Genomic DNA, 18931 nt, shown 5'->3' on the forward strand with positions numbered 1-18931 from the left:
TTCCCACTTGAAAATGGCCCATCCTCCTCTGCTGATTACCTAGTATCCTCTAGCTGTGGGAGTGTGTGTGCATATGTGTGTAGCCTACATGTGAGTGTGTGTATGCGTATGTGTGTGAGTGCTTAAGCGACTTTAAAACGAGAAGAGCCACAACTTCCTGTCAAGTATATATTTCCTTTTGTACTTGGAGAGTGGCTTAGCGTTGCTGGCACCCAAACAAACACACACACTCACACACTCCAGTTTACTGAGTCAAATGGAAGAGAGTGCTTTGTTTGTATTATTAGCTGACTATTAGGTTAGTCAACTGGAAACATAATGCTCTGTTACAGGTGACCTTTCTCGCTGTACAGTAGATGTGTCTCCAGGGCTGTGAGACTTTGACTCGGTCGGTTCCCACTGCGAGTGTTGTGGTTGTTACAGTGAAAATCCTCACAATGTTGTTTACACCACAGCTGGTATCAAAAACAATACTCAAACCATTTGCTGTGATTAATCACGATTAACACTGAAGCTTTAAGCAAGTGAATATTTAAGTGTGAAAACTCAAAATTAATGTCTATATATGTCAATATCTATAAGCGTCTATCTATACAGCTAGATCAAAAGATGCACTTCCAACATAGCTCAGTGAGACCGACTAGAGAGAGATGCACTGCAAGTTAGAACTGAGTGTTATGTGCTGACATTAAACTTCCTGCAGTTCCTCCTCAAGTCTACTTTTTTGTCTGTTTTTCATAACTAGAAGGACATGGGTTCATAGCGCATAAACAACTTTATGCTTTGTCATAATGAAATGCCTGACTCGCAGAGCCCTATAAAGCGCGCCTCCCACTTCTAGACAGCTTTCAAAGTAATTAAACAAATTTAGCTGTGTCACTTGTATTTAAAAAAGTACAATAAATATTTGAAATGAATTCCAAAATGACGTGTTAATTTAGACAGCACTAATTTATACATAAAAAATTGACCCTCTGAAGTGGCTTTAGCTGGAAGCTTCACACCTCCTGCTATATGTGTGTATGTGAGTGTTTTGTGCGTCAGCATCTATTTGTCCACTCTTTTTTTAGTGATGCAGTGGAAGAAAAGTCTGCAGTCTCTTAATACACATGTGCAATAAAGCTGTCCATTAGAAGGTGCTGGTAGATTGCATTCAATTTGACGCACAAAAGAACAGCATACCTTTCCTGTCTGCTGTCTGCCCTTCGGTTTTCTCCTTTCTCTTTGTTAAATTTCATTTCCTATTTCTCGCACAAATCGCGAAGACTTTATCCAGGTCCTCCTATCCTATGGTCCGTGGGTGTGAGTCACATCATTATCAGTGAGAGGGTGCTGAGAGACGGTCAATGTCACCTTCTCTGGTCTGCAGAGCTTGTTCTCCACTTTAGCGTTTGAGGGGGACAATTGCCTTTAATTGCTTCACTTCAGCGCTGGCCTGCATAAGGCACTTAAAAGACAGAGAACTTGGTTGCCACTTAATCAGTGAAATGCAAGGATTCTTGTTATACACACAAACCCACTCCACTGGCTGGAATACACAACTGAGGCTGTGGACAGGATGGGGGTCCTCAGTGGGCGACTGAAAATACAGCTACAGTAAATGAAGGTGAATCACTTGCTTGTAACTGTTGAGGCAGTGTGCACAGAAATCACTGGCTCTGATGTTGAAATAGATGGCAGAGTCCATCTCATTGATTTCCACGTTCTGCTTATAGAGTTGCCCTGAGCTCAGAGTCTTCTAGATGCATGCTAATGTCAGCTCGAGGGACATTAATCATTAATACAACACCAGTATGTGTTTATTGAATTTGCCTTTGTGCACACCATGTGAAGCTCAGCCATGTGAGCTGACATAATATGCATTTCAAGACGTGTCAGAACCAGCAAAGCTTTGTTTGTCAGACTAAAGCTTAGACAACATATTTAATTCATGTTAATACGAAATACTAAGACGTAGTTATTCATCGGCTTATATTAGACTTGTTATTGGATTCTAGTCTTTCACCGATGGATAGAGCGGATAAAAGATTTTTAAAAAGTGCACATAGTGTCATGCGCATATTATTTTCGTGAAATATATTGTTCTTGTGTTTTGTGTTAGACCTCAGTAGCACAGGCTTAGAAATCACTTAACCTCTGGTTGCTGCTAGTTGCAAAGAGGTTGCTGCACCACACAAACCTACTTGTGATTGCTTTGGTTGCTTGCAGATTGCAGTGGTCACACATAGTTTGCATGAACTAGCGAGTGTTTACTTTTCTGCAAACACTCGCTGTTTACCCTCTGAGCTGTAGTGAAATTTGAAAAATTTAGTAAACCAGGAACAGAGGATGTTCACCTTGAGATTAAATGCTGTGTGTTATAGATGCAACCAACTTATTTCAAATTGCACAACTTTAACGTTGAAGGCAGACCGTTTCAGTTTTCTGGTTTTCACAATTTCACTACCAGTTGGCGAGCAGTTAGCAAGCGATTGCAGACAAGTCCCGCTTCCATGCAAACTGCTGTCGACCATGGCAACCAAAGCAATCACAAGGAGCTTTTCCATACAGCACCTTGTCTTTATCACCAATGAAAAAAAATAGCTTTATAACTATTTCACAAATTGTTTTAAGTTGTGTCTCAGTTTGGGTTGATTTTCAGGACTTGTTATTGGTTTTACACATTTTAAGGTTAAGACAAGTTATTAGCTTAGGCTGGTTTAGGTTTGGGTTAAGGTTATCTTTAGGTCAGTAGATATATTTAGTTCTAGTTCTGCACACTGAATGACTGTATGGGATCATGGATCATTATGGGGTCAGTTTAACCAAGCAAGCATTTCCTGATGCAGTGTTGCTATTATTATGCTGTTTCACTAAAATTTCTTTTGTAAAACACTGATTAAAAGAAATGTAAAAATGTACGTGGACGTGGACGTGGATGTGTGGGGGTGTCAGATGGTTTGTTTTTTTTCAGCAAACACTAAATAGTTTATCCTATTTTCATCAAACGTCACAAAAATTTCATTCGCCTTATGTCTGGATTGAAGGAATTTCCATCTTACATCATTTGTCCTGATTACAGCTGCAGCTTGACTGCAGCTTTAATTGCACTGACAGCCTCCTTGTTTACAGTAAATTCTCGTATATGGCATTTGACTGTGTGTGTGTATGAACGTCACAATGTCTGAAATAGTTTCCACCTACTTCCCTTTTTTTTTCAGAGTTGTGCATTTGTGTGTGCATGCACTTGTCTCCAAATGTAGGCACAGGAATGCGTGTCAGGAGTGCTCATTAAAACTCAATGCCGATTGCCGCTGTACGACTGCCACGCAGTTCACCACGTCTTGCAAGGAAATCAAGGGGGCGAATACACGCAGCTCTACCTCCTTGACTGCCAGCAGACCATAAAAAAGGCCATAAAAACAGCCACTGTAGTTAATTTAGTCCTGTCATGTTCATAGCGACTGTAGAGTATTTTAAACAGCGGAAACACAAAAGCTTTTAATCTCAGTTTTGTCATTCAGTGCTGACTCATGGAATCTGCTAATGACATCTTTCTTTTTTTTCTTGACTGTTCTTTGTCACCCCCTTTTATCCCCTTTTGTTCTTTCCTCCACCACCTTCACTTTCTTCTTTTCTGCCTCCACCTGTCCTTTGATAGGCGAGCACCTGCGCATCTGTCCTCAGGGTTACACCTGCTGTACCAGTAACGTGGAGGACAAACTGGCCTCGCAGAGCCGCACCGAAGTGGAGAACGTAATCAAAGATGCCGGGCGCTCCTTACAGATCTCGCTTACCGGACAGTACAAAATCTTCGATGGTGAGCTTTTTGTATTTATGATGCAGAGTATATGTCTGTGTATTTTGTTTTTTTCATTTTAAACATTCACTGACGCAACAGACAAACTGACAAAAAGCGAAGGAGATCAATGATAGTTTATCTCAAAGTCTACAAAGTTTACAAAGATCTGCTGTCATGCTTCAAAAGGAGCAATTTGCAGTTAACTTTAATTAAAACTTTGTTTCCCTTTTGCTTTGATATCAGTAAAACAAAGCACGATTTAATGCAAAGAGTCAGAACCACAAAAAATGAACAAAGTCATTTAAACCTTTGGTGGCTCAGTGGTTTAAAATGCTTCATAGAAACTGACTGAGCCCAAACAAAGGATAAAGACAAACACATTTCACAGTGAGTTGATAGCGTTCTACACTATTTAATGTGTGAAAAATGTTACTTTTTGTACAGCATGCAAATGGTTCAATCAGTTGGAAATCATTAAGTAAAGTGTCATATCATGTTAACTGTTGAACACTCTTGTATACCCCATCAACAGACTAAAATTAAGATACACTACAGTGTAAAACAGCTGCGCCATCCTTCATTTCTTTATATTTTCTTTTCAAGGAGCCATACTTTCTTTTCGTTTTTTGAATAGCAGTTCTCCAGACTGTCTGAAGGCTTTTCAATGTTTTTCTTTTGGCATTCACTCATTTTCAGTCTAGCCTTTGTACATGATAATCATTATCGAAGTACTGGCTTTTTTGTTTGTTTCTTAAGCCACTTAACACTGACCTGTGAATCATTCAGGCATTCAAGGACTTTACTTGCACCCTGTCATAAAAACACATAATTTATTGCCATTTCTTTTGTATGTAATGTTTTTGCACCAACAGGGTGAATCCTAGAGCGCTGAAAAATGTATCTCAGCATTGTCCTTAAAAAAAAAATTGGGAAAAAATTAAAGACCTGACCTGAGAGATACCTGGTCCTTCAGTTGATCCAGTCCAGCCCAGACTTCAACATTATTGAGGCATTGTGGGATCATTTTCAGAGAGAAAAGAGTAAAAGCTGCCAATATACAAAGAAAAGATTTGAATGTCCTTCAAAAAGTCTGGAGAACTAGTCCTGAAGACTACTTAAAGACATTATAAGAACTTGTGCCCAAGAGAGTTCAAACCGAGTTGGAGAACAAAGGTGATTAACCCAATATATTGACTTTCAAATGCATTAAATTCATACAGTCTCTGTATTTCCATTTATATTTGCACATTTCGATAACTCACTGCACCTAGAGGTTTGGAAAGTACTATATAAGATTATTATTATAGTCTCAATCACTAAATCTGCTCTACACCTTGAAAAATGATACAATAAGATCATAATAATATAAAATGTATGAGATTTTAAGTACAATGTTATAAGTCTGAGGGATGGGAAGAGAGAGAGATTAAATGAGTGCATTGGTACACCAAGGCAATTATTTGTGTGTAATGACTTGCTCCAGTTAATAGAAGGGTGTCTCTGTGCTCCACTTCTTCCCCTTGGCCAGACTGTGACAATGGATCTGTCAGCCGAGACTCTGAGCTTGGCTAGTTAGCCTGACCTTTTCAGATCACAGTGATTAGTGGCTGAGAGACTTTTGTTTACTCTTTTTCTATTGCTCTGTGTCCTTCGTTCTCATGGACCCTCCTTTTCGCTCACGGCGCCGTTGCTGTGAGCCACCCCGCTCCGAAGCAAAAGTACACAAGCACACAGAAAGCAATCCAAGACCTACAAAATTCTCTCCATTTTAGCTCGTCATCCTACAGTTCTTGAACTTTCCCATTCTTCGGGGAGACACTTCATTTAGCACAGCAGAGCCAGTAAACAACACAGTCCACAGACGCACACATTTAAGCAGCACTCAGCTACAGTCTCTAAACATTGTAATGATTTGCATCCAAAAAATTCTAAGATAAACACACACAGACGCACACATCCCGAACATGGTTGGTTGTGTTCTGTCACAATGAGGTCATTTTTGGAGCTTGTTTTGTGTTTGTGTATGCTTGCCAGACATGCTGTTATAAATGTTTGATAGCTGCTGTTGCTTGAGACAGTAAATTAATTAGACTGCTCTGTTTTGTTGATCACAAATGTAAAAACATTTGTACAGCCTCTGTTCCCCACCCACCGGACTCCTTTCAGTTTTGTTTTTCTCTGCCTGTTTTTCGTGTTCCCTTATCTTACCCCAGTGAGCATCATATGGCGATGCAGAGCTGACAGAGGGAGAAGTATATGTGTGTTGGGACCTCGAGGCCTGAAAACCATCTGCTAAAGGCCGTCTTCTCAAAGAGAGCTGAACGATAGACTGGGGTTAATTGGACCATAATGTGTCACACTTGCAACCACATGACCAGCAGTTTGGCAGGATAAAACAATTTTTTCCTAAAGACATCCTGTTGTTAGCCTTTGCTGTTGTGAAGTGGAAAATAAGACACGTTACTTCTATGTCAGACTACGGTTAAACCGCTACTGTTACATTTTCTTTTGCATTGGAGTGTTTTAAAAGTGGGGTGTCTGGATCAAGAGTCCTAAACATGAAGTATTTTTGCAAAGTTAAGGGAGATATGGTCAAACAGATGAGGAGAAGTAGATTTTAGCCATATTGAGAGGAGCATTATTTGTTCAGTGACTTGACACGGTACCATGCTTCCAGTCTCTCCACATCTGGCTCTGTTTAGCAGGGTGTGGGCTAGCTTGCACCATGTGGCTAAATGTAGGGTGTTACTCTTCCAGCCCAGAGAAGTTAGGCCTTTTTAGATTCAGGAACTCTGGAAGAAGCACCAACCAAGCCGCAGATTAGAGGACTGCCATATTCACATCAGCTGACTCTGGGTTTGAGAGACTGTACACTGCATATATGCAACTATATGTTTAGATGTGTATGTTTGCAGGTTTGTGATTTATTCTGTGTCACTATGATTGGCTGTAAGGGATTTTTTTATGTAGCATTAAATGAGTAACCAGTGTTGGGAGAAATAAAAAATTAAAGTCAAACAAATACTTGTCAGTGAGAATAGAAATGAGGGCAGAAATGAAGCAACTTGAGGGATAAAAGAGAGAGAAGGAATGCAAAGGCAGAGTGTGTGTGTTGGGGGGGGGGGGACCAGAAAGAGACAGCAAGATGGGATTACATATGAAAGTGAGAGGGAGAAGGTCAAGAAGAACAAAGAGAGTGATGGCACCAAAGGGAGCTGTGTGTTAGATGGCAGCCAGGTGTGTTTAACAGATGGAAACCTTAAACCTGGCAGGCACTGTTTGGCCTAATAGTGTCATCAGTGACATCTGGATAATTGTGTGCACACACTGTGCATGTGTGTGTGTGTTGTGTTATTGGCTGTATATCTCAAACATACAGCTTAATGCAGGAGTGTACTTTTACTGTATACGAAACTTGTTGGTACAGTGTGAGACACACCCTGCCCCTACAACATTCTCTATACAATTACAAAACCCCTGTCATGATCCTGCTGCTTTGCAGACTAGAGCTACTCTAAGACTTGGCTTGTCTGGACCGTGACCTAAGGAGTGTTTCTTTTTTCTTTCTTGCCAAAACTAATAGAACTCCCATAGATCCTTCTATTTAATTTTCACGGTCATCTGATGAATTGTTATCTTATACCACTGTCATATGAGTTGATAGCTTAAGCATGTCTTTAAAGTAGTAAAGGGTGTATTTTCAAACCCATGAATGTGGATAAACTGGCCACGTGTATGAGGTATATAAAAGGTGTAGAATAAAGCAGAATAAAGAATGTCGGGTTAAATGTGGTTTATAATCTCAAACACTTTGAGTGGTCAGTATGACTAAGAAAGTTCTATATAAACCCAAGTATGTGACAAACTAGGGTGCTTTTGGACCACAACCTCATTTACTTTCTTTTACTAGCTCAGGAGGTAGCAGGTCATTTACAAATCAGAAGGCTGGTGGTTTGATTCTTATTCCAGTCTGCATGCCAAATATTCCTGGGCAAGATAGATAAATGCAAGATGCTAACCTCAAGTTGCTCTCTGATGCATCCATTGGAATATGAATGTGTGTGAATGTTAGATAGAAAGGTTCAGCATAGAAAAAAGTGCTTGTGTGAATGAGTAGTAAAAAAAGGCAAGGTCTATGCAGTGCTTTGAGTGCTCAGGTAGAGTAGAAAGGTCAGACAGGCCTAGAGACCTGCTGGTGATCCCCTGGCAACGTAGGAAAAAATGTGCGTTCCACATCCAGTTGGAGAATATAAGATACAAACATGTCTGCAAAAACTCGTCATTTATTCTCTGAGCTGTGGGGAAACTTGAAAAAGTGCGACACAAAATCAAAATTGAGAACATTTGCCTTCCCATGCAAACTAGTAACAACCGGGGTAACCTGTTAGCAATGTCAAGGGGATTTTCGATGCAGCACCACATACCTCTTTGAGATCAGTTTCACATTAGCTACTACCAGCAACCTCCAGGAACCACTCACAACCTGTCAGGGACCAGTGGTTCTCCAAAGCATGTTCATTCATCTGATCACAAAATCCCTGAATTGTACACTTAAGTTGCAATGTTTTTTTATTTAGTCAGTTCACTTGCACCTTGTACTAAACCACAAAACCTTCTAATTTCCTGCTTTTAGGGTCACCTCTGATGATGTCATGAGAGACAAGGACATCTACTCCCATTGTGGTCCATAATCGGTTCATTTTATCTGCATGCAAATCATGTCAGTGGAGACCTGGAGTAGGCTGGCCTAATTATGCCAAACACATTACTCACCAGGAGCGATGACGCCTAGGAATGATAAAATTTAAAAAAAAGGGACAAAAGTGAGAAAGGGAGAGAGGAATGTGCGAGGAAGGATGGTCTTGAGGAATGCAGTGGAAAGTAAATTAAGGGAATAAAAGAGAACAAAATGATAATGAGGATAAGCAATGGTATGGACTTTTGGTGGAAACAACCAAGGGAGAGAGAGAAAAAAAAAAGTCTGAAAAAGAGAACCAGCTGGATAAGGAAGAAACAGCTTTGGGTAAATGGTGCATAATGCCAGCCAGGGAAAATAGGAGGGGAGACAGAGAGAAAGTGGAGTAAAGGCTTTTGCAGAGGGCCTGCTGATAAACGACGTGCATTATGTGATGTGTCGGCTTGTTTAATATAAGAGGCTTTTTAACGGCATCTAAATTCTGACTAAGGGGCTCGCAGTGTTCCTGGAGCACAATGTGTGTGATAAGTGTTGTTATTGATGGAGAGCCAGTCTGATTCATAAACAGTCTAATGGCTCCCAGACTATCATTTGTGCATTCACTGCGCCCAAGACAGCAGTTGTTTGTTTATGCATGTTTTATTTATTTATTTATTTATTATTATTGGTAGTAGTATACGTAGGAGAAGGGAAGTAAAAGCACCAGAGTGCATCACTCAGGTGTGTCTTGCTGGTTATTTGGATATTTTTTAGCTAGCAGTCTATCACAGAGCCATATATCTGTTTTTCATTTAGATTCATTTAGTGGAAATTAGGCTATCGGCCAAGGGAAACACATTTTTAGTCTTTTTTCCTCTATAATTTGAAAATAATGTTATCATTTAGAAACACTGTCAGTTGGAGGTCAGGATAGAAGAAAAACCTGGAGCAACTGTATCATTGCACCAGTGTTTAATACCCCAGGAAACTATCTGAATGCTCAGCCATCAACCAACAAAAATTAAAAGCATGACCAATCAATTTATATTTTAATGTAGAGGGCATCAGCAGTAGAAACAGACACAAATATTCCAGTATTAAAATATGTGTTCAGCGATAGCAGATGTACTGAATGTCCTCTGCTTTCTCATTTTATTTTTTTTATTCTATCTCTGCCACCTGATTTCCTCCCTCCTTCTCTCTTGGCATATGCTTCATGGTTTGCTCCCCGTCTCTCTCTTCTCTGCCAAAGAACCATCAGCTAATGTGATTTTTCAGCACTTGTCAAACGGACAAACAGAATCAAGGCTGTCAAATAAGAGCGAAATATACAATTGCTGCCTTGGCAGCACCGTTTTCTTCTTTTATTACCTTTTCATTCCTTCACTGATCTGTCCGATCGGCCCCTGTCAGTACGTGGTGCTCTGCCAAAACACAGCTCATCCTTCACATCCTTGTGTTTGCTATTTACGACCATACACTAGCTATATGGGGGTGAGTGGATGAGCTGCTGTAAGTACAGTATGCACAAATTAAAGTAGATGAGAATTGGAATTCACTTCTACTTTAATTATTTTGCCATTTTGTTTCGATTATAATGTTATTCTGTTGTAAACAATTCTGGGATTGGAAGTATTTGCAGTGTTCAAGCGTGGTCACAAGGGCTTTGAAACATTTTCTGCACATGCCAGGAACTGTTACCTTCCAATTAGAGGAAACAAACGCTTAAGTTTTACTGGAGACTAGAGAGAGAGGAGGTGATAATAGGCACACTGCAAAAGAATTTGCACTTTTAAAATGAGCCTAATCATGAACCTATTTGTAATTTTGTTTTTGTTTGTTTTTATTTTGCTTTTTTCATTCAGTGATATGGTTTCCATGAGATCCAATTTTATTAGACTGTGGTAAATGTTCCCAGGCCCATTAAGCCCATCGTATGAGTGACATAATACTCAGTCAGTTAATACCCTGATGTGAGAAAACCATTTGAGATCAGTCCAAGCTCTAAGAAAGAGTGATTGGCAGCTGGGGTAACATCACTGGTACCTTTCTCTGAATCTTCTGTCAGTGACACAACTTGAGTAGTAGGGAGAGGATTAAAGCCAGACAGACGGTCACGTGAAGAGGGCACATGGAAGGTGAGGCTGTTTGTCTGGTTTAAAGGACTGTATTAAAGCATGAAAGAATACAGGGGGCTGTAGAATAACTGAGCGCAGACATACAAGGTGTTAAAGCGCGTGTGTGTGTGCGTGCGTGTATGTAATTTAAGGAGGTTACAAAGCATCCAAATAAGAGAAAGTAGGAATAGACTTAAAATAAGCTTCTGACATGTCAAGGTGGCCTAGATGTGAAGCTCAGAGTGATTACAAATGAAATCATTAACTTCCCACTCAGCGCAGGAAGAAAGTCATTAAGACACACATGCTTCGCTTAGCTCACGCGTGCGTGTTAGACAGTTAGAGAGATGAAAGAATGAAAGCAAGAATGTGACGGGTGTAGAGTGTCGCTTTGGTGATGTTAGCGATTTTCTTGATCTGCTGTCACATTAAAGAAAGTTATAGCTGTTAATTATGAAGAAATGCATTAAGTGTGCTTGGTGTTTGCAGCAGACACAATATTATCATCAAATCGCGAAACGCCACAATCAGTAGTAAGTGTGAGCTTCATATTTGAGGTTTTTGAGCTGTAATATGGTTGTTGTTAAACTTGATGTGCACCACGTGGTGTATTTGTGGCTAGACCCACTCTGTTGGCCATGAAGTGTTATGTATTGCTCATAGTTATGTACACAGACGGTTTCCTGAGGCTGAGAAACTCCTTTTCGTGTATGTATTGACCTGTCAATCAAATTAGAGTTTGAGTTTATATACCAGGTTGGCTTTTTAGGTTCCCAGCAGATAAATGTTTATTTCTTGCCCGATAAATGTGTAAGTCTTGACAGCAACAGTTATTTTTTAAATAGATTAGGATATTTCTTCTGACTGGCTGCCTCTTGCAAATAGGGCTGCTGTGTTCTCACAGACAGAGCCGTGTGCCTGAGAAGACTGCATTAACGATATCATACACATCGTATGCCAAACACTGTCAGAAACTTGGTGTTTAAAGCGGTCTGAAGGCTGAGCTTCTGGCTTATAGGGATTACTTGTAAATTTGCTGACCTCATTATTTGAATCTTTCTCCATTTTTAACATGAGCATTCGCCATATATGTATAGCTTTACTGTAAACACATGTAATAGCGTGCAGCTGTTTCTGCTGTTATTCGTCCCGTCTGTCCCCTCCACACCCGGTGTGCTGGGATATAGGCAATTAAGCATCCTTTCCCATCAATCTTTCCCCCAGAGAGCAGACACCGGGGGAGAAAGTGTAGAGGTTAAGCTTTGAGGGATGGCGGAGGATTGTGGGTGAGCGTAAAAGAAAGGGCGTATATAGAGAGGGAAGTCATATGACTCCCTATGTCATGGAGATGCAAACCGATGAAGAATGAGAAAGGTCATTTTCACACACAATAGCCCAAGCGAGCGAGCGTGCACACACACATGCACAGAGGGTTTGTGTCATACTAATGATGGCTATTACTCACTTGAGTTAAAGGGCAGAGGAGAACTGTACAACACTGTACCATTTACCGAGATCTGCCCTCCACATGTGAGCACTTAAAACATGCCCCAAGCAAAAAACTGTAAACAGAAATGCAGATTGTGCATTGAATGGCGAAAACAACTTCTCCTCAGCAGCTGAACAACATCCTTTGCTATTCTGCTGAAAGCCATTTCATTTAGCCAGACTTATTTACAGTGTGGCTGACAGTACACAGCAGGAATAATTTCTAATAGAGATTAAAAGTAAATCTGCACCTGTCAGAGCAGCTTCCCTTCTGTCTGTCTGACTGCTGCTGTGTACTCTGGATTGTGTGTGTGTGTGTGTGTGTGTGTGTGTGTGTGTGTGTGTGTGTGTGTGTGTGTGTGTGTGTGTGTGTGTGTGTGTGTGTGTGTGTGTTCGTGCGGGGGCTGTGATCCTTCACTGTGTACATATGAATGCGCTGTCACTTGGAAGTTGCTTTCTCTGTGTGCTGATTCGATTTATATATATAAGAATGTGAGTTCTCCTATCATGCATGTAGCTCTGCTGGTATGTGGAGTCTGGTCCAGTGCTGTGTTTGCAGATAGTTTGAGTGACAGGAGGCTGGGGAACTGGGGAGCGATGTGTCATGCAGCTGCTGTGTAATAAATACTGGATATACAGCTGCTACATTTCAGAAGCATTTATCTCGCCAAGCATTACAATATAAGAAGTGATTTGCATCACAAAGATGGCATTCGATGTGTTGACATTTTCTCTGTGCTATGAAGTCTGTAGTTATAATTAGAAGCTCGCTAGCAATGTCTTCTGTAACTTGCTGAAGCAGTTTGCACCAACCTTTTCAGCCTTTAATCATCACAGTGTTTTACTCAACCCCCCATTTATCTAAAGTATTATATATTACAAAGTTTAACCTGGTCTACCATTGTTGTCATCAGGGAGTAAGCCCTCAAATTAGATAATTACTTGACTTGCTTGCTTTCTGCCAGTTTTAAGAAATCATCATCAGGGTTTGAGCATGAAGCATACTATAAATAATCTGACCTGCCATTATTCTGGGTTTGAAGCAAGGGGCAACTTCTGGAGCTTAAAAAAGAGGCCAAGGCAGATGTGGCGAAAACTGTAGTGCCTCTGGGACTAGCTGATGAGTTAGCATTAGATCCTTACATCCACGTAAGGTAATTTCTGGCTTGGAAAAAAAATGGCAGAGACTAAAAACACTAATGTTGAAGCTTCAAAACGTGCAGTCCAAAACCACATTTTACACTGTCTTTCATTTCCAGGAGGCAATTAAATGTGGCAGAGAACAAGAATGTGATAATGGTCTCTATTGCGTCAGGGAATGGCGTTTTAGAAACCAAAACAAAGTAGAAAATCAGCTTGATTTAAACAGAAAAATATCCCGGCACGTTCCCAAGATTAAACCACCACCCAAAATAGGAAAATCAAAACTGGAAAAGTATAAGCCTCAGAGTGTTTGCGAGAAGAATGAAAGACAAAAAAAGGGTTTAAAAATGAGCAAATCTCTCACACTTTTATTTCTTTTACCAGAAAGCAGCAAAGACCAGCAGCTATGGAGCAAAGTCAGCTAGGGTTTATTAATGACTGGGAAGGCAGAACAGAGATACAGTATCCAACAAGGCCAGAGCTTGGATAATGCTACACAGATGGGTCAGGATGGACTTAGCATATTAACATGTTATGTAACACCAAGTGCTGTGATTGTCTTACTGTGCCCCGATTGGCTCTGCTCATGTGGGTGTTATAGCTTTGCTACCGTATCACTCGGAACGGTTTTTCCTACAAGGCAGGGTGTGTTTGTATTTTCTTTAAATATGCAAGACAGTGTGGGAGATGGATGTTTGTGAGTGCTGTGATGTTGCTTTTTTTGTTTTGTTTTTTAAATAACTGCATCAGGGGACTAAGCTAACCCCAGGAAAGGGGTCCCATGTGGGGGCTGCAGCATCCCCCTTTTTTGCAGTGCCTCTCGACTGTGGGTGGTTGTTGCCAAAGATAAGACACCTATAATGCAAAATAAATACTGCTGCAGACTACAGTCTCCATCTCCCTAGCACACAGACACTTACCATATCCACAAGGATGTACACACACTCAAATTCACTAAGGTGCCAACCCTATTTGTAACTAAAGTCAACAAAGAAATGCAAATGTTGGCTGGAATGGATGGATGGTTAAGGCACACTGTTGTCGTGTTGAACTTTCTGTTGTCATAATCTTGCAGAAACAGGGCTGAATTTCTGAGTTCATACATAAAATGGATGTAAACACAGAAAATGTGGGATTTATGAAAGCAAACTGAAAATGTGCACACCTCTCAACACAAGCCCAAGGATAGCAATGAGCTACCCGTTACACCTGTCTCATCTGATACTCTTGTTTACTCCTGTATATTGCTATCTAAAAGCTTTACGTTAAATCAATCTTAAGCTTAACATTATGTACGTCTATACTACTACGAGTTTTTGCAATGTTTTAGTCTGTAATTATTGGTGAAGCTGTATTAGATTGTATTGTGAAACAATACAACATTAGTGTTGGATATGAATTTGTATGGTTTTCTCCAAGTGTGACATCCTGCCTAGTTGACTCTTTCTGTTTATCTGCTTGTGCGCTTGAATGTGTGCATGTGCCCATTAACCATATCTGTAAATCCTCACTTGGAGCAGTATATAACCAAACCCCCAAGCACTGTCAGTTCCCTGACATGCCCTAGAGAGGCATTCTCGCATACTTTAACTTAAGGTTCATTGACAGTGTGAGGCTGTTGGCATGCAGCACAAAGCATTTAAAAAATAAGTGGAATTTTGTGTTGGAATAAGTGACTTTTTTTGCAAAAGAGTACTGTATTGACGCATCTTGTATTGATGGCTCTGACTTATTTTGAAACGGTGACATTAAGGTCTACATGGAGCAGCACATTGCAAAGTAATAAAACACGAGAATACAAATATTTCACATTATAACAGCTGTTTAAATTTTTGTTGTTTTCAGGTCACTTTCTAGATTTGCTGAACCGCTCTGAATTGAACCTACAAGAGACTTTCACTTCAACTTGGGGCTCTCTATACAACAAGAATTCGGATGTTTTCTCCGAGTTATACACAGAATTGAAGAAGTACTACCGAGGAGCCAACATCAACCTGGAAGAAACACTTAATGACTTCTGGATCAGGCTCCTGGAGAAGCTCTTTTTCCAGGCAAACGGGCAATATGTCATAGGTACATTTAGTTCACTTGTTGGACGCACATAACAGCTAAAAGCTTTTCGCTGGCTCTCTGCTACAGTAAAAAAACAAAAAAAATAACTTATTTTATTTGGCTTGGGATTATTTCATGTTCTGTTAACCATATTGGAAACTGGTCGATGCATGGTTTATTACAGTAATACCATGAACCTGGCACACTGCAGCAGCTAGCAGCTCTAGTTTCTTGAGAATTTGCTTTCAACTGTGATTACCCACATCTTTTGTTCACCTGATGACCTGCTTGCTGTCAGAGCTGTTGAATCAAGAAATCACTTAAGTACAACGTGTCTAACAAAGTGAAGCAGGCTAAAATATATCAAAAGCAACACATGTAACACATCAGGTCTAAAGAAACTGCTAAAAGGTCCGATGCATGTGTAAGATTTTTTTTGAGTAAAAAATAAAATAAATGATTTATTATTTACTTTTAAATAATTTTAGCTTCAGCCTTCAGGGGTTAACCCAAAACCTTGAGAAGTGGTGAGATTTTCTACTTGAAGATTTCGTTTGATGTGTTTGCTGATTACAGGTGAGGACTACCTGGAGTGTGTGTCTAAGCAGATAGACACACTGCGGCCTTTTGGAGACACACCCCGTCAAATGAAGATGAAAGTCACGCGCACGCTTGTGGCTGCACGTTCGTTTGTTCAGGGCCTGGTGACTGCGGGCGAAGCCGTACGCAGAGTATCCCAGGTAAAACTATTTCTTCTCATCTTGCATGATCCTTTAGACTGAGCAGCAGCTCTGTTTTCCTGCCCTCACCTCTGCAGTTCCAGGCCCAATGCATAATTTAAACAGCGAAATCTAGTTTTGTACATAATAACAGGCATCTTAATAAAAATGTACCGACAGCTCTGGTGGAGCTCAGGATTCATCCAGAGAAGTTGTCAGCTGTGTGGAAGAACTCGGGGCATCTTCTTTGTCAGAGGCCTGGCTGATATAATGTTAATGAAGTTAAAACCGCTGCCCCTTGTGTGGAAACATGAACATCACGACAGATTTTCAGAAGCATTTATTATTTCTGTGCGGTACAGCGCTGTAGGTATTGATGTAAGGCAAAAAAAATGCTGCTGGCAACAAACAAACATCAGCAGCTCTACTAATGTTTCTGCAAAATAACGAGTAGCATTCAGTGACACCCGAACAACATTACTGCGAGATCCAGAAATTAATCGAGCATATTTCAGATCTGCCTGAGTCACATTCACTGTATAATGACAGAGTTATGTAATTGGAAAAAAAAAAGGGGGGGGGGGAGTGTGTGTGTGAGTAAATAAACAGAAGAAAAATTAAAAATACTTTTCCACAGGGTTCAGTTTTGATTCTTTTCCCCTCAGATCAGCGTTAGCAGAAGCAAGACACTCTGCGAAGCATGGCCTCGGGCTCAGCTTGCCCCTGCAACTACAGTTAATTCCCTCTCCACGCTGAAAAATGTCTCCCTAGGCTGTGAGGCAGGTTAATTTCCCCCAAGAGAAATGATCCCCTCTTTGTAAAAGGCAAGAGTAAGGTTAAGATGAGAGCGAGACTGAGAAATAATTTCAGGGAGGTGGCCGGTATTGATGCCCCTGTGAAAAATATCTGCTGTCAGACAGTGGGCAAGCAGAGTGGAGAGAGATGAGGTTCAGTGAAAAATGCTTTGAGGAAACAGATCCTGTAAAAAAGTATGAATATTACAGGTATTTCTTTGATAACTTTGTGCTGTGAATGACCACGAAAGGGTAAAGGGCGAGAACTACTGTGCGACACATCTGGATGCAAAGGAAACAAATATATGTGATGCTCTTTCCTGTCACTTTAATGTATGTGATTAGTTTGTGGGCGTTGTCAGACGTACAAAGACCCGGGGTTCTTGAACTAACGTACCACATGCAGAAAAACAATTTGACCTTTTTGCAAGTAGGTGGAGGAGTAAACAACAGAATACATGTGGGGAATGTTGCAATTCCTATTCATGATCCATCAATGCTATTTTAATGAGCATCTTTTTTAGACAAACATATTCATATACAGACTGAACCCCAGCGTTGAAAGGTACTAAAAATGTGCACACACATTTCTCCCGGAGTTACTACGCCTTTTTTAAGGCATGATCCTCGACCACTTTGCCAGTGCTGAAGAGTAGTGAGTGATGAGTTCACTGAACAAGGGTGGCTCGGGGAAAACGAGTAAATAATTAGCGCAGCTTTTAACAAAATTACAGAATGTCATTTCAGCGCTAATGCCAGGGTATTGGAGCTGCTGCGTTCTGAATGAGGTCATGGAGTGCCTTCTGTCCTATTTAGAGTAGAGCACTCTGTAGTGCAAGAATAGTCACGATGGGCACACTTGGTCAGTCTGGTTTTAAAAGAGAATTTTTGGCGTGTTTCAAAAAACACGCAAGGCCAAGTTTCTTCCGAGTCAAGGCCTCTCTGATAGGATTTGACTGGACGAGGTGCAGACATCAGCCAACTGTTCAACTTCACATGTATAATTTGTGCGTTTGTCTGTGTCGCTGTCCTCCCAGCACACAGTCACAGTTGTGCTGTACTTATGCAGATTGGAACAGCACTGCGCTTGATAGGAATAAATTAAAACAGTGAGAAAAATGTGTGTGTGTGTGTGTGGGGGGGGGGGGGGGGGGGGGGGGGGGGGGCAGATATAGGAAAGCTTTGACAAAATCCAGCTTCCTCTCGTATCCTTATCTTCCTACTCTCTCATTTTTTTGTGTGTGTGTGTGTGTTGTCTTTAAATTCTGCAGCTCTTCTCCTTGTAAATTGTGAATAGTAGTTTCTGTTTGTTTCCCTGTGGCTGTATCTTGTATATAAATTAATTTCAGCTTTCCCCTCCATTCCAATGAAATTCTATTAGCAGTAGATTAATGCATGTGCATTAATGAGGCAGCCTCTCTTTTTAGAAAAAAAAAATGTGCACTGAAACTTGCAAAGAGGTCAGTAACTGAAGGTGTTTACTGTAGGCTGCTGGAGGAGGTATTAAGGCAGGATAAGACAAAATTCCCTCTGTGTATGTGTGTGCCTCCAATCCTTGTAGTCCTCCACAGAAGTTTGTTTTCATAAGAAAGATGAAATGAATTCCCGATAAGCCTTAGCTGTGGTGGCAGGTGATGAAAGAGTATCCTTAAAGGATGCTGTGAATAGAGTAAAGCAGAGAGAGAGAGAGAGTGATAATTTTAGAGATGTTTTTATAAGACAGAAAAAAAGGTGTCAGCAGGAAGGTCTGTCTGGCTTTCTGGTTGAGTATTAATTCCTCCCTTGCTTCGCTTTGGGCTGCACCAGTTGTTACGTGTGTCCTTAACTTTTTTTTTGCAGACTGTTTTATTCCCTCGGGTAAGGGGAGAGTAGGAAGTAGGCCACGCGAATTGCTCACTCTGGAGGCAAGGAGTCGGGATCAGCTTGTTCTGTAACACAAGGGAGGAGAGGCTGTCCATATATCCTTACTAATTACAGAGGAGAGACAAACAGAAAGAAAGACGGTGTGTCTTCATGGACATTTGCTGTGGGCAATGTACAAACAGGTATGGGAAGCATGCAGTGAGGGTGAAGCGAGGACGACTTAGAGTATGAAAGGGACATTGAGGATCCGCATGTGCGAAAAATATCAAGGAATATATGTCGAACTTTATCAAACCGAG

At 40.7% G+C, this 18931-nt stretch overlaps 1 protein-coding gene across 2 annotated transcripts in view; it reads left to right on the forward strand.

Moving 5' to 3' along the window:
- Nucleotides 1-18931, forward strand: part of gpc1b (glypican 1b) — a 57073-nt gene that overhangs the window by 31367 nt on the left and 6775 nt on the right. For both annotated transcript variants that reach the window (XM_085387954.1, XM_085387953.1), the window contains exons 4-6: nt 3641-3799; nt 15050-15277; nt 15833-15996. In XM_085387954.1, coding sequence (XP_085244080.1) covers nt 3641-3799; nt 15050-15277; nt 15833-15996 — 551 coding nt within the window. The remainder of the gene's footprint in view (nt 1-3640; nt 3800-15049; nt 15278-15832; nt 15997-18931) is intronic.

Source organism: Rhamphochromis longiceps, linkage group LG18 (genome assembly GCF_057381845.1).
Source record: "Rhamphochromis longiceps isolate RC_006_pf linkage group LG18, R_longiceps_female_GT1.1, whole genome shotgun sequence".
In the NCBI taxonomy this organism is placed as follows: domain Eukaryota; kingdom Metazoa; phylum Chordata; class Actinopteri; order Cichliformes; family Cichlidae; genus Rhamphochromis; species Rhamphochromis longiceps.